At 37.5% G+C, this 22,786-nt stretch overlaps 1 protein-coding gene across 2 annotated transcripts in view; it reads right to left on the bottom strand.

Moving 5' to 3' along the window:
* Positions 1 to 22,786, bottom strand: part of LOC146004011 (uncharacterized) — a 223,555-nt gene that overhangs the window by 26,147 nt on the left and 174,622 nt on the right. For both annotated transcript variants that reach the window (XM_083142566.1, XM_083142567.1), the window contains 4 exons: positions 22,039 to 22,177; positions 14,107 to 14,822; positions 12,716 to 12,854; positions 5,020 to 5,213 (listed from right to left, as the gene is read on the bottom strand). In XM_083142566.1, coding sequence (XP_082998692.1) covers positions 5,020 to 5,213; positions 12,716 to 12,854; positions 14,107 to 14,822; positions 22,039 to 22,177 — 1,188 coding nt within the window. The remainder of the gene's footprint in view (positions 1 to 5,019; positions 5,214 to 12,715; positions 12,855 to 14,106; positions 14,823 to 22,038; positions 22,178 to 22,786) is intronic.

Raw genomic sequence — 22,786 nt, 5'->3', positions numbered from 1 at the left:
TCCTTACATGTTTGCTTTAAGTTCTACAGCTTAAAGTGAGATCCAAACCAGTAAGTAGCCTGTTAAATGTAGAGTCACCCCCAATAAAAATAGGACACCTGAATCCTTAATCCTTAATTGCAATTCGCTATGTGTGTTACCTAAATTTATGGCATCAACCTTTCAATGGGATGTTCTGACATGGCCGCAGAGTTAGGCCACACACATAGTGCATTGCAGGACAAACAGTGTTCAGGATCTAGATGTCCCATTTTATTGCCGCTGACTGTACGTCTACCGCCGATCGAACCTGGAACCTCTTGATTAGAAAGCACTCTCGTTGAAGTTTAGATTTTTTTAAACATTGGTTTCGGCCAATCCCAATTCAATTCACGACTGTTGTAGTATCAGCCATAATTTTGTTTACGCCATATTACCTTTGTGCATTACATTAACCAAAAAAGATGTCCTTGCAAAATTCTATATGGCCCGTGGCAGGATGTGACTAAAGCTCCACGCCCATCTTTACAGTCAGTTCTTTTATTTTCCCTCTTATCATCGACCTTCACGCTATCTGGTGGCCTTAGAAGGAAGCGTTAATAATTTACGGTACAGCGCCGAGGATTCTTGAAAGTTCCGCCCATCTTCATGGAGGTCCGACAGTTATTTCTTCTGCTGTAGTCGATACGTGTTCAGGGTTCGAATCCGATCCACTCGTGTTTACAGTTACACTTGCAATGTGTGTGACGTAGAAAGTCTAAGACGTTTAACACGCAGAAAGTGTTGGCCTGTAGTTTCGAAAGAAAATATCTAGACACAAGTTTCAACTAAAAGAGTGGATGGATCTAGTATTGCATTCAAATTTAACATCTATCAAGTAATAGACAAACTTTGGTTTCATGATGCTACTGCGTATAAATACGCTAGAAATGCCCAACTATTTTTGCTTTTTCAATTAAGTAACAGTGCGTCACATTTCCAACAGTGTAAGCCTAGCATGCTGAAGGCTATTCCTGTTATAAATTGTGTTGATTTTGTTTTTTCCTTTCACGAAATGTTTGTTTCCCTAATTTCAATTAATGACTGCATCATACTTCTATTTTTGATTATGGCTATCAATAAAAATATACAATATAATAAATTGAGACTTGAGCGCTACCTATCCGAGTTGATCTTACAAAACGTTTAAGAATTTTGACATATGATTACATTTTACTCAAATTATTTATATGTAAACCCGGCTGATAAGACTTAAATGGAGGCTCAGTTCCTGCATCAATCCCTTTTCATGTTAAAAAAAAATTAAACATTGAAATTGTTTATAATGTTAGATTAATTCGACTATTCTTAACTGTACTGAACATTTCTTTCGCACATACAGTTGTTCAAATTAACATCAAACTAACTACTAACGTCACTTGCACTCTCCAAGTCACAGTGTATTCACCATTTATATTTGATGTGGCTTCATTCCTTTAGATATTTAGCCAGTTCTGCTGTCCTGACAGTTTTGATTGGGTTAAAATAGCAGACGCAAAGCAATATGTATGGTACACCGAACGGAAAAAGTAATGGTAAGCGAATGTAACAGAGGCGTCTCCTGAACGCATGCGTCAATTGTGGGAAAAAGGACAGCTTGCTCTGCGACGACATTAATGAGCATTTCTACATTCTAATTTCTTCATATAGGAGAAATATTTATTTTACACGAGAGCGCTCAACTAAGATTATATTACATTTCTTGGATCTGAAGTGACGCATGAGTCAATTGTGGGAAAAGAATTATTACTTTCATTCACTTCAGATCCAAGAAATGTAATATAATCTTAGTTGATCTCTCTCGTGTAAAATAAATACTTCTTCTATATGAAGAAAGTAGAATGTAGAAATGCTCATTAATGTTGTCGCAGAACAAGCTGTCCTTTTTCCCGCAATTGACGCAAGTGTTCAGGAGACGCCTCTGCGTAATGATTAATTACATTATGAATTGAAATGAAAATGAAAGAGGGCAGTATCTACTTCCCATGAAACAAATTCCATTCCTCAAAAAAAACGCAGGACGTAGTGTAGAATAAAACAGAATAAAAATATTTGCCTATCATTTGCCGTTGACTGTAGATTTAAATATAGGCATTCTCCACTTCTATACAACACAAAAACAAGCTACATGGGTTTACGCCAGTAGCATCGAGTGCATTTGGAATAAAACGGATTCTGTTTTGGCATTTTATTTTGGGAACATGAACTACAATCAGTTGGCTTTAGGAAGGAAGGAATGGTCATGAGTCCATTTTTTTTAGAAATTTTCCAAGACCACATGACGACAGGATCTTGTTCTGACGTCTCGCGAAACCCAACTAGAGAGTTCCGTTAGTGCACACCTATTTCGAACGTTTTCAACTGCCCATGAACCCGCCCGTTACTTGAAACGGCGAGAAAACAGTTTGTTCTTGTTTACTCAGTGAAACATTATCGTCTTGTTAAATGAGCCGAATAACTATGTACTTCCTTCTGGCACTCCATTGCTTATATTTCCTGTATCTATATTTTGTGTGAGCTGGGACTAATCAAACGTAACGCTGCACCTATACAAACTACAGGCAATTAATACGTTCCTTAGTGATCTGATTGAAAGCATCCTGTACCTTCCCAACACTGAATACAATACTTATACAGAAATTATATCGTCTAACGGTTCATAACTGCATATCTTTGGTTGCAGTTATTGACCGAGTTATTACCTCAGACATTTTCCACTAGATACTCAATCAAAAATGAGGGATGGGTTGTTTAAGCCGTTTGAAGCAAATCCTTAGTGCATTGACTTATAACCACTGATGTGCGTCTACGCGTAAACAACGATAGTCTACATTCTACACGTAGACTATTTTATACACGCAGATTAGGTAATCTATGTAAACAACATGGCGAAAAATGATAACTTTGCAAAGGGCGCCGTGGAATTAAAACAAAATTATACTGCGTATCAGTTGCTGATGTGTAAGGATAACTTTTCATCCTCTTTCTTCCAAATTCGAACAATTTCTCACCTAGGAAGAAACCTAATATAGGAAATATTCTAGTGTTTTATGGGGAAAAGACCACTCTTGGCTCACGACTGCCATCTGTTGTTGTTTTTTGCATACTATTTTTCTTCTTCCATAGTTGATGATAGAAAAGAAGAGAAATATTGTTGTAAATAGGATTTGTTTCGTTTCGTTAAGAATCAATATAGTTGAAAATGTCACTTTCCTTTCATGAAACCCTTGAAAATTAATTTTAATGCACTTTAGATTGTCTACGTAGTCTATGTAAACTACAACCCACTGTAATCTACGCGTAGATTACGTGTAGACAACGCATGTAGACGTAAACTTATAGTCTACGGCACATCACTGCTTATAACTAGAGCATACTTGTAACATAATTGCTAAAATATGTACCTCAATATGTATTTTCAAAAGGATATGTAGCTAAATATGTAGTATCAAAGAATATGTAACATACCTATTCAATGCTAACATCTCCCAATCAACTCGAATGTCTAATGCAAGTCAGCAGCAATAAACCTGAGGCTCTAGTATCAGAGTATTCTTTACGTTTGAGTTACTCCACCTACTACAAGCAGCGCAGCCTTGTTGAACACTAGAAGCTTCCAAATTCGGCGCAGTTGTCAAATTTCCGACATTGAGGCAAGGAGAGCTCTTTGTAATTTCCGAAACAAATTTAAAAAAAAAGTCTACAGAAAGAACAGTCGTGAAAATACATAGTTACTTCTGTACTTTTTTTGTACAAGGAACATATTGTGTAACTAGCTTTCTTGTCCACCGATGCCAAGTTTCTAGGTGCTTTGCGAAAACCTATAAGCGAAACAAAAATATGTAACCACAAAGATCGGGGAAAGAGAAACTCCTGTACTTTCTACTTGGCAGTCAATTTTAGGTGACCGTATAATATGACATCACATGAGCTACAAATGTTTTTCATCACGTTTCAGAGATCTAAAATATAGGGGAAATGATCAAGATAGGAAACAATTGCCGTAATATGTTGTTTTATGTAAAGTAAATTAGCGAATATGTAAAATATGTAATATCCTGGCAAATATGTAAAAATATATAACAAAACGTATCCAAAATCATGTCAGTTATATAATCCGTTGAAATGTCCCTGTTCAAGGTATGTAATTACTAGAGCTCGGAAGCTGAGGAAAAATCCTTTTCTTTCCTAGTGTCCGAAGACGAGGCCCAACATAATATATGTTCATTTTGGGTCATTGTAGGCCAGAAAAAGATGGGTTTTATTTGTCCTTTTTTGCCTTTTTCGTCGTTTTTTGGCTTATTGGCTTAAGGCTTTTTTAGCCTTTTTTTAGGTCTTAACGGCTTTCTTTCGACTACGTTTTTACTGCCCATTCTAAATTCGAATCAACATCAGTACATCACCTCTTAAACATCCTTTCTGTAGTAAAGATATAAAAAGAAAGAAAGAATGAAATATATTTGAACCATCCCTGAAACGAGAGAAAAACCTTTTTGGACGACTGAAATAGGATCCGAAGTCCTATTTCTGTAACCCTAGTGTGGTTAGGCCAAATATGATTCTTCAAATATGATTTTTCAAATTACTGTTAATCTAAAAAAATATATAATGTCTGAAAGAAGATGCATTTCATTCATATAGTTTTTTCGCACTGTTTTTTCCATACCACCAGAATTTTGTATTTTTTGATTCATTAAATATGTAATTAAAACTGAAGTTATTAATTAATTTGGATCACATCTATACGTCCTTTTTTATATTTTTAGGTCTTTTTATAGGTCTTTTTTTGGCAATTTATAGGTATTCAACTTCCGAGACCTAGTAATTACATACAAATCCGGGCACTACTTATAATTCCCAGCGCATTAACTTGAAACTATTAATTAAATGTAAAATATACGTTAATATAAATAAAATGCCATTTTGAGGGGACAATATAATCTATGCTAGCAACACTAGAAGTCCAGAAGTTTATCTTCTTGCTGATTAGTGATTACTTACCACTTTCCTGTGGAGGGCGCTGTGGAGTAGTAGGGGGCGCTGTATCATCGCAATGCCTGGCGTAGTCGTTCTTTGCATAGACATCGTAATCTCTGTCCTGAATCAGATCTCTGTAAGGGTCCAGATCTCTGTATGGCCTGTCGCTCAAAGCACAGTTGTCTGGACTTCTTCCAGGGGCTGTATACATGTTATATCTGAAAGAAAAGTAATAATATACAGCTAAGTGTACACCCTATGTACAGTCTTAGAAAAAAATACCTGGGCCACGGGACGTAGAATTTCGTAACGTCTTAAAGCCTGTTGTTTATGCAACCCAAATAACAAAATATTCGATTAAGTTTGCCTGGTGATTCCGAGTTCTCGGGAAGGATTGAGCTTTGATAGCATGAGTCACATGACTCGTGCCCCAGCCACAACAAACAGCTGGGTGCTACGATGCCTCCAGAAGAAAATTTCAGGAACTGGTTTCTTGACAAGAGCTACTCGTAAGGAAATACTATTCTTTCAAGTGATATTAGAGTCATTGTCAAGAAGGTTCGCTTAAATGATGGTTCTCATCACAGACCACATGCCACACGTTAATTGTTTAAGTCCAGTTCATGCACTGGACCTACAGATTAAAATGGGATCCGAACCAAATGCGTCTCTATTTGGTATTGAATTCGGAAGCCTTTCATTACATGGCGAAGACGTTACCACTACGACATCAGAGAGGCAATGGAACCCCTTGAGAAAGAGATAAGCGAAAATTGCTACGTGACAAACCATATTTGCCCGTAAATTTTAAAAATAAGACAATATTTTTACTGACAGTTTCGAACCGTGGGAGTCCCGGGTTCGATACCCGGTGGAGGCACAAGTGGTTCGGATCCCACTTTAAACTGTAGGTCCAGTCCCGATTAGCCTTACTGCGCATAAAGTGGACTTAAAACACCAAATCAAACCAAACCAAATCGAACCGTGGGAGAGGCATATATTTGTTTGTACCATCGTCCATTTCACGAGTTTATAATTCTTCCTCACCGACTCGAGTGACGCGAGTGGTAGAAGAAAAGCGAAGTAAAATAACTGAAACAGAAATAAAAGGAAAAAGCGAAATAAATTTTATTCATAATATTCTGCAGTCACTTGAGTTGTATTCACGGGATGCTATCTTTAAAGAAAGCCGTGGTCTCTTCCTTGTCTTTTTCGCTTCCTTTGTGCTCTTGCTTCCCCCTGTCACGATTGGTCTAAAACTAATTAATGCGACGTTAATTAAACAATCCAAACAACGAAACAATGCACAATCAACTGCACAAAACAACATTCCAAATGTTTTCGAATCGGAAAACAATTGAGATGCTGTAAAATGACTTAAGATGCAGTAATAAAGTGGGAATTCGGTACCGTATAGAATTAAATCGGTAGAGATGTTCGATTTGATTGGATGTTTGTTATTTAGATTTGCTATTCTTTCACTTTTGGCAAATAGCGACGATGAAGATGAGTGATGCTATGATGAAATTGATGAAGGGACACTCACCAAGGACACCCACGCCCAAGTCGAGATTCTAACCAGGGACCCATGGCATCGTAGCGCGCTGTGCTAACCTCTCCTCCATGGAGTGGACATTATACCATATTTTGTGTGCTCAATTGGGATCAATCAATGGAATGAATAGGCATATTATATGATTAAAAAATTCATATCATAATACCACGTCATATTATTCGGCACGAAGTAACATCAGAGACATTCAATCTTGCATTTTTGCCTTTCAACTAATTCTTTGAATTCAGGTTAATCACAACAATAAGATAAATTATGAAGCAAATGATAGTGAATGTGGGATATTATTACGAATTACCTGACAGAAACAACATTAAGCAGGCTCGGTGGTCAAGCTCATTAAGTGATTGACATTCGATATCGTCGCCAAAGTTCCCGGGTTTGAGTACCGTCCTTGTCGGGGGTGTTTGACTATTTCGTCATCAATTTCATGTAATGGTCACTCGTCCTTATCGTCGCGATCATCGAACAGGGAATAAAAATTATAAAAATAAATACGATGGAAGAGTACTTATTTCATCTCTCACGAAATCTCCTACAAAACCGGAATATATAAAATACATGTATATTCATTCACATACATTTTCGATTTCTATATTTAACTAATCGAGACCGAGAACGGGAGAGCAATTTTCAATTCGACAAACCGAGAGACGGAGACACTGTCAAGTCTCGTTTCTTCTTGGCACATCCGTAATCGAGTTGTTCTGTTTGTCATTGGCTTTGTATTGGCAATTATTGTCATTATTCTTCCCCTGCAGGTAAACCATAACGATGAATTATGATGAAATGAAGCAGATAAAAGGGCAAGAACATGAAAGTCATGCTTGTTCGGGACTCCAACCCAGAACCTTATGTAACGAGATTTGAAATTCTGGAGAAGGCGTCCGTGTTTCGCTTGGTTTTCTCTTTCCTCTACTTCTCTTATATTATCATACATGTATAATAAAAATGGATCTGATACGATATGTTGCGATTCATAATTGTGCTGGTTAGATGCTACAGATGTGAACTCCAACCTGCAATATATTATTCCCTTTTGTTTCGTATCTGGTTGAACATGAAATTTTCTTACACTGTGACAATTTCTTTCTTAGTTTTGGTTTGGTGCACAGATATGCTAATCTGGACTCGACCTTCAGTTTAAAGTGGGATACTAACCACTATGTGCATCCACCGTGTATCAAACCCGGGATCCACTGATTACAAGGCGACGACGTTATCACCACGCCATCGAGGAGGCCCCATGGCAAAATGTTATTCACTCGATCTCTACCATAATTTATTTCAGCATTTACATTTTCGTTTTCTTCTTCTTTTTTCCTTTTGTTAACTACTCTTATACGATTCTTTTTGCGTCTTCGAATTTCTTCTTGTTTCAGGAAAAAATAATACATGCAGGCTGTATAAAAATTCCCCGTTCAAATAGATAAAACGTTCACTCTCGAGAACTAATTTACATGTTTATCACTAACGTAACCATTAGGAAGGAAACTATTGAAATGTTAACTGATATAACTGCAGATGAAACAATACTTACAGCCACTGACGAAATATCTATTCTTGTGTAGCCTCACAGACAACAAGTATCTGGTGAGTCACTCTTGCTGACTACGGGCGAAGGTCACTGAACTAAAGGGTGGTGGCAAGCAAGCAGGCTTCTGCTCCACCAAAGACGAGGTCACGTGTTCCAGTTATCAATGGCGTACGAAATAAGGAGGAACACAGCTATCTGACGTTTGTTTTGGTCCCGTCATTGCACGGAGAATACTTTATCTTCGTGGCCTTGAAGTTCCCTCAGGGCACTCCTACGTAAAGGCTTCTCAGCTAGAAGGATATCTTCCCCATTGAGTGGAGGAAAAGTGGGTGCGTATAGAGGTCATTCAACTTTCGTATTCTTTTTCATTTCAGAACCCGTGCTATATCGTCGACTTAATCCAATCTATCCGATGTAGGTTTTAGGTTCTGTTTCTGTTCGGTTATTTCACGTTGTCTTCCTGCTTATGTTATTCGCGACGAAGGTTCTGGATTCGATAATCTGGACAATAACGGGATTGTGTTGGTTGCTTGATTTGGTGTCTTAAGTCCACTTTATGTCCTGTTAGGCTAATCGTGAATGGACCTACAGTTTAAAGGGGGATCCGAACCACTATGTTCCTCCACCGAGTATCGAACCCGGGATCCCTTAATTACAAGGCGCCCACGATCCCACTGCGCCATCGGGGATTGTGTTCGAAACGAATGAATCAAATTTGAGTGATATGATATGCAACCATTGGAAGACTATTGAAAGAAAAGCTATGGGAATCTGCCAGTTTTTCTACTGCAGACAGGAAACCATAAACATGGAAGAGAAGCTTATATTCTATGAAATCTGACGCTATGTGCTCGAATACTGGCTAAATATAATCCATAGAGGCATAGCAACGTTAAACAACCTCTTATATGATACATATAGGTTTAAAAAGGTCGAAATACAAAGATTGTGTGCGCCTCACTGATGGCGTAGTGGAAGGCCTTGTAATCAAGGGGTCTGGGGTACGATACCAGGTGATCGCACATAGTGGTTCGGATCCCACTTTAAACTGTATGCACTTCAGATTAGTCTATCTGTGCCGGTGACTCAGTCGGTAACGCGTCTGACTACCATGCTATAGGCCCCGGGTTCGATTCCCGGCCGGTTCAAGCCCGGGAACTTTTCTAACGTTGGAAGCGGCCCCAGCGCCCACCCAGCGTCGAATGACATGGGTACCTGGGGGAATCCCTGGGGGTAAAGGCTGTCAGGGGCGTGATGCTGATCACATCACCCCCACTCACGAACGAATCAAGAAAGTGTGGGGCGTTACCCCCACACCCCCTATACGCCTTCATGGCGTAGCGCCAAGCACAGGTGAGAACTTTACCTTCTTTTTTTTTTGCATAAAGTGGACTTACATCAAAATTTAAACTTGCGATAAAGATTATGATAAGGAATTAAAGAATTGGGTCTAACACATTTTTTTATTGTTTACCAATTACATTGTTAACTAATATTCTTAATTTCAGTTTCAAGATGAAATCGGCTACGAAATAAAAGGAGTGGATTCATATTTCTGTTACGAAATTCCACTTTTGTAGTAGACCTGTGCCACACTAAGTTGTGACAATAAACAAATCTGAGACACTTTCAAAGTATTAAATTGCTATCTACGTATTTGGGAAAAATCTTTCAATATAATACTTTTTTTGGACGCGTGAAATCATAGTATTTAATTCCTGTTTTAGCAGCTTTAAGAAACCTGATTTTTTTTGGTGGGGGGTTACAAATGCCCTTTCTGCTCCCGTCAAGTTACGCCTATGGCAAACAGGAATTCAAAGTAAAAGACTGTCCCGACTAAATCGGGAGACACGTCTGATAGATTTACAATTGGGAAAATCATAATTAAGCGTGTAGTTGAAAACAACCTATTTTCATATATTGCATGCAGCTCTGCTTTTTCTGCAATGTGGATCAAGAACTGGGGACGTGGAGAAGCACAACACTCCACGTAACCAATAGTCACGTGACCCTCTTTGCTTTCCTGTCATGTTGACCTTCGCGTGGAACACATTTCTCGGTGTTAAGACAGGCAAAATCACCCGATCATCGAAGGGTGCAATATGTGTTGCCTACCCTCCTGCATTACTTGCTCCTATTAAAGCCTTATGGGGAAGAACTTTTTTCCATGACTGTACATTAATATATGGGACGTTTCGAAAGTGAGTTAATCTGCTTGAAAGTAAGTGGAAAGTACAGCTAATCTTCATTACTAAATGGGAAGCAGCCAACTGCATAATCATGAGCGTAACTTTGGGAAGAAGGGGCAGAATCCAACTTAGAACTTAACTTGGGGAGCAGAATTAAACTTTGGGGGGAGTAGAATCAAACTTAGGACTTAACTTTAGGGGTGCAGAATCAAACTAGAGACTTGACTTTAGGGGAGGGGGGCAGAATCAAACTTGGGACTTAACTTTAGGGGTGCAGAATCAAACTAGAGACTTGACTTTGAGGGGGGGCAGAATCAAACTTGGGAGTTGACTTTGAGGGGGGGCAGAACCAAACTTGGGGCTTAACTTTGGGGGGGGGGGCAGAATCAAACTAGAGACTTGACTTTGAGGTGGGTGGCAGAATCAAACTTGGGACTTAACTTGGGGGGCAGAATAAAACTTTGGACTTAACTTGGGGGGGACAGAATCAAACTTGGTACTTAACTTTGGGGGGCAGACTCAAACTTGGGACTCAACTTTAGGTGGGCAGAATCAAACTAGAGACTTGACTTTAGGGGAGGTGGCAGAATCAAACTTGGGACAACTTTGAGGGGGCAGAATCAAACTAGAGACTTGAGTTTGGGGGGGAGGGGCAGAACCAAACTTGGTACTTAACTTTAGGGGGAGCAGAATCAAACTAGAGACTTGATTTTGGGGGGCAGAATCAAACTTGGGACTTAACTTTAGGGGGGCAGAATCAAACTAGAGACTTGACTTCGAGGTGCGGGGCAGAATCAAACTTGGGACTTAACTTTGGGGGAAGGGCAGAATCAAACTAGAGACTTGGCTTTGAGGTGGGGGCAGAATCAAACTTGGGACAACTTTAGGCGGGGCGAATCAAAGGTGGGATTTAACTTTGGTGGAGGGGGCAGAATCAAACTAGAGACTTGACTTTGAGGTAGTTGGGCAGAATCAAACTTGGCACTTAACTTGGGGAGGGGGACAGAATTAATAAGTATTCCATCCCATAAAAATAGCGTCCAAAACTATTTTGCTGAATAGCTTACATCTGCACAATCATAAAAAATAAACTTCAATACTTTTCTACTCAGGTCCTAAGAGGTTAACAAAAGTATCGTTATCTTTCATATTCAGTAGCCTGAAAAATTTTTGGGTGTCCCCCTTGCCCCCGTCAAGTTACGCCTATGTGCATAATATTAGAACCCTATATCGGAAGCGGAACTAATGCGCATGAAGCATGATATTACGTGGGAAGCAGAGCTAATGTACGTATATAATGTAAATTGGGAGGCAGATCTTATATGCATTTATGCCAAGTTAATCTTCATGGTGTGAATCGGGAAGCATATCAAATCTGCATACTGTTAAGGGAGAAGCAGGCTAATAAAACAATGTTAAATGGTTTGGTTTGAGTTGGTGTTTTAAGTCCACTTTATGCACAGTAAGGCTAATCGGGACTGGACCTACAGTTTAAAGTGGGATCCGAACCACTTGTGCCTCCACCGGGTATCGAACCCGGGACCCCTTGATTACAAGGCAATGACGCTACCACTGCGCCATGGGGGAGGCCCAATGTTAAATGGGAAGCAGAGCTAATGTACATGATGTAAATTGGGAGGCAGAATAAATCTAAGCAGAGCTAATATGAACATTGCTAAGCGGAAAGCAGAGGTAGTGTGCATGATGTTAAATGGGAAGCAGAGCTAATATGCATGATATTTAATGTTCAGTACATGATGTAAAATGTGGGGCAGCTCTGATATAATTCATGCCAAGTTAATTTGTATGGTGTTAAACGGAAAGCAGAACAAACATGCATATTCTTAAGAGAGAAGCAGAGCTAATATTAACAATGTCGAATGTGAAGTAGAGTTAATGGACATAATGTTAAGTGAGAAGTAGAGCTAACGTGCATGATATTAAGTGGGAAGAGCAACTAATCTTTATTATGTCAGATGGGAGACAGGTTCGAATGCCTGCTGCCATGTGTAGAGAACAGCTAATCTCTAAGTATAAAGGGAGAAAGAACTGACATATGCTAAAGGGTTACAAGTTCTATAGGAAGTTGAGTTTTTCTGAGAATTATTAGACACACTGCACTGTAAGGGCAAGTTAGCACCCCACAATCTACAGTTACCTTTTAACTGTAAATATGTAAATTAAGACTACACGTCCTGTACAAACTATTTCCTCTAGGAAACAATTTACAGAAACAAAAGACTTGCTTACTGTGTAGGGTGAATCTTCTCGCAACATACATGACGTAATGTTCCTTGTGCTGACAATTCAATATGAATACGTTATCAACTACATTTAATTTAGTTTTCGCCATAATTCTTGGTTGTGAAATGTTTCTTACTTAGACATTTAACTATATTACATGAATAACATATATCTTACCTGTAGCTGAATGTCTTGCACATGAAGTACTTCTGTTTCATACATTCCCTCTCGCATTCTTGCACGGTCGGGGCAGACATTGAGATTCGAACCACGGATCTGTCCAACCGGAAGCCAGTTCTGGCTCTGAGGTAACATTCTGGAAACAGGTGTTTTTACATTTATATAACGTTAAAGTACTTAAATTATTGCAAATAAGAAGAAAGAACATCAGATTTAACAAGGGCTTTAACAATAGCGTGTTCACCATCACACTAATTTAATTTATGTATATACGTGATATTTATATGGTATAAAAAATGGTCGGCGTTTTAAACTCTTGCTGAATATTGTACTTTTCATAAATAAACAGAGCAATGTGCCCTCTTTTGTTAACTAATTTCAAGATGTTTTATGATGCTCATATTCTAATTCAGATCTATAACAGAGCTAATATGAATTATATAATGCTGGATGCCCGAGTCTTAACGGACCTAATGTGAATCCTGTTTGGTCAGAAGGAGTTTATATACTTAATCACGGAGTCTAGCAGAGCTAATATAAAGTATGCTAAGTGGAGAATAGAGCTAATATGGTAGATTGACAGTAATCTAACAGAGCTATAAGGATAAGAGCAGACGTAATATGCTCGATTCAAGAGTACAATAGAGCTGATATTAATTATGCTAGATGAAGGACAGAGCTGATATGCTAGATTCACAGAATGTGACAGAGGTAATCCAAATGTTATATGTTTTTCAAAGTTCTTCAATGTAAAAAGCATGTATTTGCAATAAAAATAAATAAATGAGGAATTAAATAATTGCATAAGACAAGGTACTAACATGTAACCGTGTCCGCACTGTTGAGAAATTCCACAGAACTCAGAAAGATTATAAAACGCCAAAAAAATAAAAAATTGAAGTGGGTGGATGTGTAAGGAAGTAATCATATAAATGACTTACTCCTTGTTTCGTACCAGCCGCTAGATGGCGTAAAGAACCGTAATGCGATAAGTTGTAAAGCCTAACAGAGCTTGAACTCAACTTCAAAGAAGCATTCGTTGCACATCTAATTACCGAACGACGTAATGTGAGTCAACTCACACTCATTAAAGTGCACATAAACTGAAATGCAGTGATTTCCCGTTCCTTGCTGAAATTTTACTGTAATGTACGAGGGTCGACCAAAACGTTCGTCACCTCGTATCAGTTCGAAGCACAAAATGAAATGGTTCATCTCTCGAAACCATCTTTACCAATGCGTGGACTCTTTTCTAATCTAAGCTACAACTATTAATAATATCGCATAGATTTTGATCAGAAGACTATCTGGTTCCATGGAAGAGACTAAATTTATTAATGATATAGATGTAGAAATGTGTTTTTTTAATATTTTGAATAGGTACTTACGTTCTCTTGGTCGATAACTTGATCCCTCACCGGATGGTCTGTATCCTCCACCGGATGGCCTATACCCTCCTCCTCCTCCTCCTCCGGATGGCCTATATCCTCCTCCTCCTCCTCCTCCTCCCGTTCCATACCCGCTTCCATACCCAGTCCCAGAGGGTCTCTCATACCCAGCGCCGGGGGACGTCCCATATCCGGTACCGTATCCACTACCACCGGAACCTCCTCTGTTCCCGTAGCTGCTGTGGTAACTACTTTGGCCACTTCCGTACCCGTACCCGTAAGAGTTACCCGGAGCCTGTTGACCGTAGACTCCCCCGGGCCTGTCTCCGTAGCCGTAGAGAGTTCCGGGACTGCCGAAGTTGTTGCCGGAACCGTACGAGCCGGTCGGGGCGTACATGTGAGGAGGACGTTCCCCGTAGCCTGTTCCGGGAGCCGAACCGCCGTAGAACCCGACCTCCTTGCCCGGAGCAGCAGGCCCTGAATCGAAACGTGAGGACGACGGGTATCTTGAGCTGCTGGAGTGGTGGACCGTATTTCCGTATCCGCTTGGTCCGTATCCGGTTCCTGTTCCTTCCTTTTGGCAGTCTCGTATTTCGCGAGATCTCTCGTAGAAGTCGTAGTCCCTGTCATCAATATAGTCCAGTCTGATGTCCAGAGATCTCGACGGGACAGCTATCATCTCACAGCTTGCCCTGCCATAACCCCCAATGTCCAACCTGTATGATAAGAATTAAAGAGATCTGTGAGTTTCACGTCACATTTTAACCTAGCATTTTCATGCCTAAGCTAAGTTTTACACGTTTCAAGCTTTTGTGCTTCTATTGGTCATATTGCACGTTTCCATATTTTACCATATTAGTCATATTAATGCATATTTTGACATATTCCAGCATATATTGGTCATATTTATGCATATTTTAGCTTTAGGTCATATTTTAGCGAGAGCATGGTATAAATGCATATACGTATTACTCACATTTATCGTGTTATTAGCATTTCACTAGATACTCTTCATAAAATCATTTTTGTTCCGGTGTATTCGTTTTCGATTTTATTACAAATATGTTGGGATTAAGTGAAGGCTAAAACAATATTTAATGGAATATGCTGTTAAATCAAAGCACGAAAGTCAAAGGTTATTCTTTCCTTTTTCATCCATAAAATAGTAACAAATTTTATATTTCATCTGTACATACACTCTAAAGAAAATATGTAAGTGAGTTGCCACTAAACAGAAGGTGGCAACAGGACACACCTTTTGGCATTAATAGAAATTCTTTAGCACCATCTTTGCTGTCTTGTTGCACCATTCGCCACACCAAGCAAGGAGGCCTTTAATAGGAGGTTTGGATGTTACAACACTTTGGTAACAACTCAGATGCATATTGTTTAGAGTGTAGGGTTTAAAATATGTTTTCGAGGAAACCTTATTGCGAGAGAAAATAATGCTTTCGTAAAAAGGTCAATAAAAGCATATTTTTGTAATATATTTGCAAAATGTTTTGGAATAAATTTTCAGTTTTAAATCATATTTGGTATTATTTTGTATATTCATATTTTGCAAACTTAGGCCATAGAATATTTGAGCTCTATTATTCGTAAACCATAATTCAGATGATTTTCTCACTTTTCGGTGCTATTTCCTCGAAATTTGCGTTTTCAAAAACAAGCTTTATCAAAATGATAAATATTTGTACTGCAGAATATGAGTGACTGAATTCACAAATTATTGACAAGAATACCTTCGTTCTGCCTAAAACCTGATTTGTATTACCTACATAACATTCAGTGAAAAATGTGTGGCATGTTGTCCCACCATTGCAAAATTAATGACTATGAAAAAAGAAAAGTTGTTGACTGAAAAATTTATACTTGAAAATGAAAATAATGCATGCGAAAATTGAATTATGTGAATCAACGAAGACATTTTCAAGTTCTTTCGACAACTCCTTAGAAAATCAAATCAACTGAACACACAAACAGTTAGCAAGAAACTTTCAGAAGAATCAGAAAAAAGATCAGTTTTACGTCATCAATTACTTACTAAGTGGATAAATTAAATAAATTATTAATTTATATTGTAAATGTGTTATTATACGTCATGATAAGACACATAAGAAATTATAAAATGTAGAAAAAGAATATCAGAGACATCTGGTGTTTGAATTGTTTAGCTCGTTATGGATGGAACACTTAGTATAGAAAGGAAGCATTTCATATTTCTTTTCCTTATGTTAAAAAAAGTTGAAATAAAGAAGTGAATGTGAAAAAGTTTACAAAAGACTAGGAAATATCGGACAATATCCTTAAGTGCGGAAGGAATCTTACTGAAAACAATGAACTATTTGAGGAAAACCAAGATGGCATGGAGAAGGTAGGAAAAAATTAAACATAGCCTCGCCCACACAATGAATGAGAGATTACAAAGCCTTGAATAAAATAGGAGTGTCCACGGGTTCTACGCTAACGACTAAATAGTCTGTCTTACTACTACTCAACAAAGACAGATCTTCCTTATTGTTGCCGTGAAATGAGTCGAAAGTATTGCATAAGACTCTTTATATTTGTTGGTTTACCTACCTTTTGGCAGAAGTTCGAGTGATGAATTGGCAATATGAATTACAATTTTAACTTAGTGCGCTACGATATTTAATACGAGGGTTACTCAGAAAGAAAAATATAACTGAACATAAAACACGCTACTATACGACAGAAAACTGCCAAAATAACCCGAATGGTTGTACGAGTATTATCTACGGCAATTAGTCTTCCTATAAAATTAGTACACCCTGTACTACAATTTTCAGACTAACGAGGTTAGTATAATCCTCCATTGGACTTGTGTGCTGTCCATATATGTTTGTCATTGTCCCTTCATCTATTTCATCTATCACAATTCATCCTCATCTTCGCAATTAGCTAAAAGTAGCAGAAACGCGAAGTAAAATAACTCAAATCATTCATTCATTTTTGCTTCAAAGTACATTTTCATTGATGTAAACTAACAAAACGTGACGGAGTCAAAACAGGGCTGTGAGTAGGACGAATTGGACTTGTCTTGTCACTTGTTCCACTCTATCCTTGTCGCGCGGGAAGTATATGGTCCTAGACAAGTGTCGAAGGTTTCTAAGACAATCTTAGAAACTTGAGAGAAGATTACGTAAAGTAAAGTACGTACAACCTAGGTATCATATGTACGCTACAAATATATTCCGACGAAAAATAATAGATATTTATTATCTGACAAAGTTGCACACTTGTGTCGAACTTGAATTAAATTAGCCTGAAACTCCAATATGATAGATTCATATTGCAAATTTTTTTAAAAAAAGTCTTGTTGCTGAATTTTAAGTTAGTTTATGCGGTTAAATTTGAATTCACAAAATATACTAAGACTTTAATTTTAGTATCGTGAGGTTTTGATCTATGCGATGAATTTTATTTGTGTAAATTAATATAACTGTGTGCATTTTATTTTATTTTGGTTTGTTTTAATTTCTTGGTTGTTGTAGTTCTAGAGGTCAACAATGAAATACAAGAAGTATTATTAAATGATTGCACAAGCACAAAGATAGAGTTTACTATCTTACCATGGATACGAACCCATGTTAAAGTACTGTAAAACCCCGATTAAGAAATACAGCTTGGAAATGTAGTATAGTATGATTAGACTTACAAATATTGTGAAAAAAAAATGCTGGGTAGTTTTAAGATGTGCAAAAAAACTTAATTTTTAACTTTTGTAACGATTTGAATTCGTATTTATTACTCCATATACATTGGTATTTGGAGGGTTCAGTACAGTTCATATAAAATTATAATTACAAAATATCTATAATTTACAATCTAGATATACACTAACGCTATAATATTCCTTAATAACTAATAGTTTCTTTAATTTGTTTTTGAAACTTGTCATATTTTCTGCTTTTATATAATGGTTGAATGGTTTAATTGCCATCTGTTCGGATCCTTCTTGAACTAATGTTAGCCTAGTGAACAGGGGCGGCGCCAGAAATTTCGACCGGGTGGGCAGAAGCTCCATATTGATATATTAGGGTGGGCAGTATAAATGTAAGACCATATATAGTATATATGTGTATGTAAGACGTATGTATCCCCCCTCTCTCTTACACTCCCGATTTTCCTCTTACTTCTTTCCCTTTCCATTTCTTGTTTTCCTCTTTATTCTTTTCTAATCTATTCTCACAATCTTGTTCCATTTCCTTTCGCTTTGTCTCTGATGGACACAATTATTTCAAGGAAGTGTTTAATCATGCGCAGCCATACATTCTAATCACATTCTTTCATGCATGTTAATACAGTGAAATAAATGTGAATTAGGTTTAAGCTTGTGTTGTAAATACGAGGCATATACTTGATTTCATGTATTCGGCGACAATAATAGAAAGTGCGATGGTAGACAATCATGAAGTCTCTCATAATTTAAATGCATGTTCCTGAGCATAGTATTTTCATCGTATGAGTTTTTGACTGAAAGAGTTTTCTTACTCCTTGGGGGTCACTTTTTTTAGCTTACAAGGTTTGTACAACTGAGAAATCTATCTGAATGTTTGTAGAAGCGGCGATTGGGTACCAACATCTGAAGGGCAAGGACAATATACGTTTACTTGGTAGAAAAGGCTTAGCATAAAGAGGCCATAGTGCGGGGACAAAAAATGGCAAAACGTGGCGGGGGAACTGCATCCCCCACTTCCCGCTCATCCTAATCGCCGCCACTGAATGTTTGGATTAAAATTAACGTCTTATTAGGAATGATTTAAAACACACACAGAAAACCAATTCTTTGATCATTGTTCATGAAGTATTCCTAGGCTAATGAAAGGCTATTTTGACAAAATATCACTCATAAGTAATAAACAAGTAAGACTGAAAATTCTGTTCAGAATTGAAGAGATTATTACCTAAGTTGCTATTCGTTTCCTGAACTGTCATGCTACTAATGCGGGAGAAGCAAGCAATACACGTATGGTTACATGAACATATTTTTTGAGGTAACAAAATGATTTAGGACACAAGGAATTCATCGAAGTTGATCACCGTACCAGTAATAATTCATCTATTTTTCATAGATGACTTGGGTTGTATGGCGTGACCATTTCGAACACACTATAATGTCAACCTCTATCCTGTGCAACATACCCTGGAAACTTTATTCTTTCAGGGCAACCGAGTCCCTGGCGCCTGGAACCACTGTCAAAGTAACAATTTATGAGGGCTTGTATTTTGAGTGTCAGCATGTGTTTATTTTCCCCACTTCGTTACTTTCATCTAATCACCATTGAACCTTATTGTCGTCATTATCAAAATTAGCAGAGAAATTACTTAAAATAAAACAAATCAACCAGAAATTACTCTTCCAAAAATGGAGTTTCATTAGTTCATACCTCTTAGAAAGTTGAGGTGGTAGTTTCAATTGCACAGCGTTTCATTAATGGATCAAGGCAGCTAATTCCGTGAACAATGACGTTGTTTTCCGAAAGTCTCAAATATTTGTGTCAGGCAGTCACCCTCTTAAAATGAACGCATCTTCTGTGGTGATAAAATGACACGTTTGGTGCGAGTTCTTTCTGTATATTTTTTCCCCAATGGCATAACGCTGTCGCATTTTAATGAAGACGTCCTTGTGTTCGACTCCCCCCTTCTCTGGTGGAAGCAAAATGCACACTGGTTCGGACTGCACGTTAAACTGTAGGTTTAGTCCCGATTAACCTATCTGAGCATAAAAGGGCTTAAAAACGAACTAATAAAATCGTCTTCTGGGTACTTTGTGACATAACTTTTTTTTCTTTACTTCAGCTGCATCTACAGATTCTGTTGACATTTTCGGCTGATTCATGTGGCAAAATTTATGTGTGGAACAATACTTTCTAAATATGATAAGCCACTCATTAGCAATTGAATAATTCTGTAGCTTTTTCCATACATAACTGGTTTATTAAAATTTATCCACTTTGGTATTGTAGTGATTATTGTGATTCCTTCTTATTAGTAGAACGAATATAAAGTAGATATTTCGGATACCATATTGATATTTGAAGATGACAGGCATATAAAAATTGTAATAAAAAAAAGGAACACTTCTGGAATTTCAATCCAGAGCTAATTAAAATTATATTATACTCTCTAGCATACTTAAACTCAAAGGTTTATGGCTGCAGCAACACAGACCTTCCATCTGTCCCTATCCGGGGCAAGATTAATCCAATCTTTTCTATCCCTACCGATTTCCTTTAGATCCATCTCAACGTTATCCCTCCATCTTCGTCTTGACCTTCCTACAAGTCTCTTGCCATCAGGTTTCCTACAAGAATCCTGTAGACTATTCTTTCCTCTGCCACTCGTGTCACATGGCCCGCCCATCTAAGTCTTCTTGATTAAATTATTCTAATAATAATAATAAAAAGTCGAAATAATTTATTGTGTTGCTGGAGGGAGTAGCGCTTAGATGATATTTTCATCTGTTTATTTGGAGATTATTTTAACCATACGCAGGCCGGGATTTATATACGTATGTGGAGACCCGGAGCTACAGTCCTCAAGTTCACCCTAAATTCTGATCTAATCTTGATCATACCCTGTATAATTTTGAGCCTTCTAAGCCTACTAGCTGCTTTTAAACATGGAAGTATTAATTTAATCACAGTTTTTGTTTCAATAGCTCCAGTAATTACTTTCACCTTGTAATGACAAAACTGGCTTTTTATGGGTTGATAATTTGTGAACATTTCTAGCATAGATAATATTCACAAGTAAAATATACATGTTATGAACGCCAGAATACACTTATATATTCAATCATTCATATATCCCCAAGTATATGTACTTATTGAATTTGATTGGGTGGGCAATCGGGTGGGCACAGGAATTTTTGGGTGGGCGCTTGCCCACCCGTGCCCACCCCTGTCGCCGTCCCTGATAGTGAAGTATGGCTTTAGAAGCTGTTTATTTCGTGTGTTATATGTATGTTCTATTTGGTTCCGTGACGTAATATTTTCTCTCGCATTTAATTCCATTTCATATATGTAGAGTGAAGGGAGGGTTAATATTTTATATTTTTTAGACAACGTTTTTCAAGATTCCCTAGTGTCTTTATTCCTGCTATAATCCTAATGGCTTGCTTATGTTTTCTAAACGCTTCTAAACTTGCTGTTGAGTTCCCACAAAACTCTATTGCATAATTTATTAGTGAATGAAACATTGCATAGTACACCTGAATTAGTGAATTTGTGTTAAGTGTTTGTTTTAATATCCTCAGTACAAATATTTTGGAATTTAGTTTTTTAACAAGTATTTTTACATGGTTTGACCAATTTAGATTTTCATGTATAGTTACTCCTAAAAAAATTTTTTCGCTGGCTAATTATACTGGAAGATGGCTATTCTACATCTTTAGTTTTACTGTTTCGTTTAGTGTGAAAAAGCAAGTAATTTGTTTTCTGTTCGTTCAATAGTAATTTGTTACTGTTAACCAAGATTTAATTTCTTCCATTGTCTTTTCAATGATGAATTCTAACTCGTTCATCATTTCCCTTTACTATTGCGCTAGTATCGTCTGCATATAACAAAATCTTTGTATTCTGTATATTTAATGGTAAATCATTTATGTACAAAAGATAAAGTAGCGGGCCATTTTAATGTCTTTAGAGTGGATTTGTATTTTCTCATTTATGTTCCATTTGCTTTGTGCATTTTCTAGCATAAACTAGTTTAAGCTAATTTTACCTAACGTCAACAGGGTTACCAGCTGCACCTTTTTTTTTGTTTTACTAAAAATAGTATATTTTTTTTCATTTTGTTTTCTTCTGGCGCTGTTAGCTACAACAGTAAGACGTAATTTGTTCAGCTAATTTCAAGATAAAATTAATTATATTTTAACCTTGTTATTTAGCGAATTTCTCACACACTTACCTGTAATTAAAGCCTTCGCAGCTGAACAGGGTTTCACGTGAACACTCCTCCTCGCATTCTTTGATGTTTCGAACGGGCAGGGATCGCCTCACGTGACGTTCCGATACCCTTCGCCTGGTGAACAGGCGACGAAAACAGGCTACAAAGAGAAAAAAGAAAACAATTAGGCACACGCAATAACGGCGATTTTACATCACAATGTCACAAACCAGCAACAACATTCGTTTGTGTTGTTGTTTCAATCGTCAAATAGATCGGTACAAGTTGATTTATAGTTTATACTGTAGCTGTGTTTAGGTGTAATTAGACTATGCAGACTGATCTAAACAATGAAGAAAGGCGTTATCAGTAATTTACAGTGTTTGGAAATAATTAGTTACTAGTAACACACTTACAATTAACAGGTTACCAGTCTCGAAAATCTAGAAATCCTTGATAAATCATGGAATTTACGTTTTCTGGAAAAGTTACGGAAATGTCAGGGAAATTTACTGTGTTTCTGGAAAAATCAATATTTTTGGGGACGTGAACTAAAAGTAGGTTTTTGGAACAAAGAAGAAAGGGACAAGCTCAAGATATTTTAAATTTGCTGTGGACAAACTATTCTTCACTTTGATACACAGTATTATTGGTAGTTACAGTACAAATTGCACGTTATACGTGTACTCTAGCAAAATAAGTCATGTTTTGAACTATTTTCAAGTAGAATTCCACTACAGTCAGTGCCTATTGGTATTGATGATGAGAT

This window comes from Lepisma saccharinum, chromosome 21 (assembly GCF_977018435.1).
Source record: "Lepisma saccharinum chromosome 21, izLepSacc3.1, whole genome shotgun sequence".
NCBI lineage: Eukaryota > Metazoa > Arthropoda > Insecta > Zygentoma > Lepismatidae > Lepisma > Lepisma saccharinum.
The sequence above is the reverse complement of the archived record's forward strand: the minus strand, read 5'-3'. Positions and strand labels throughout refer to the sequence as shown.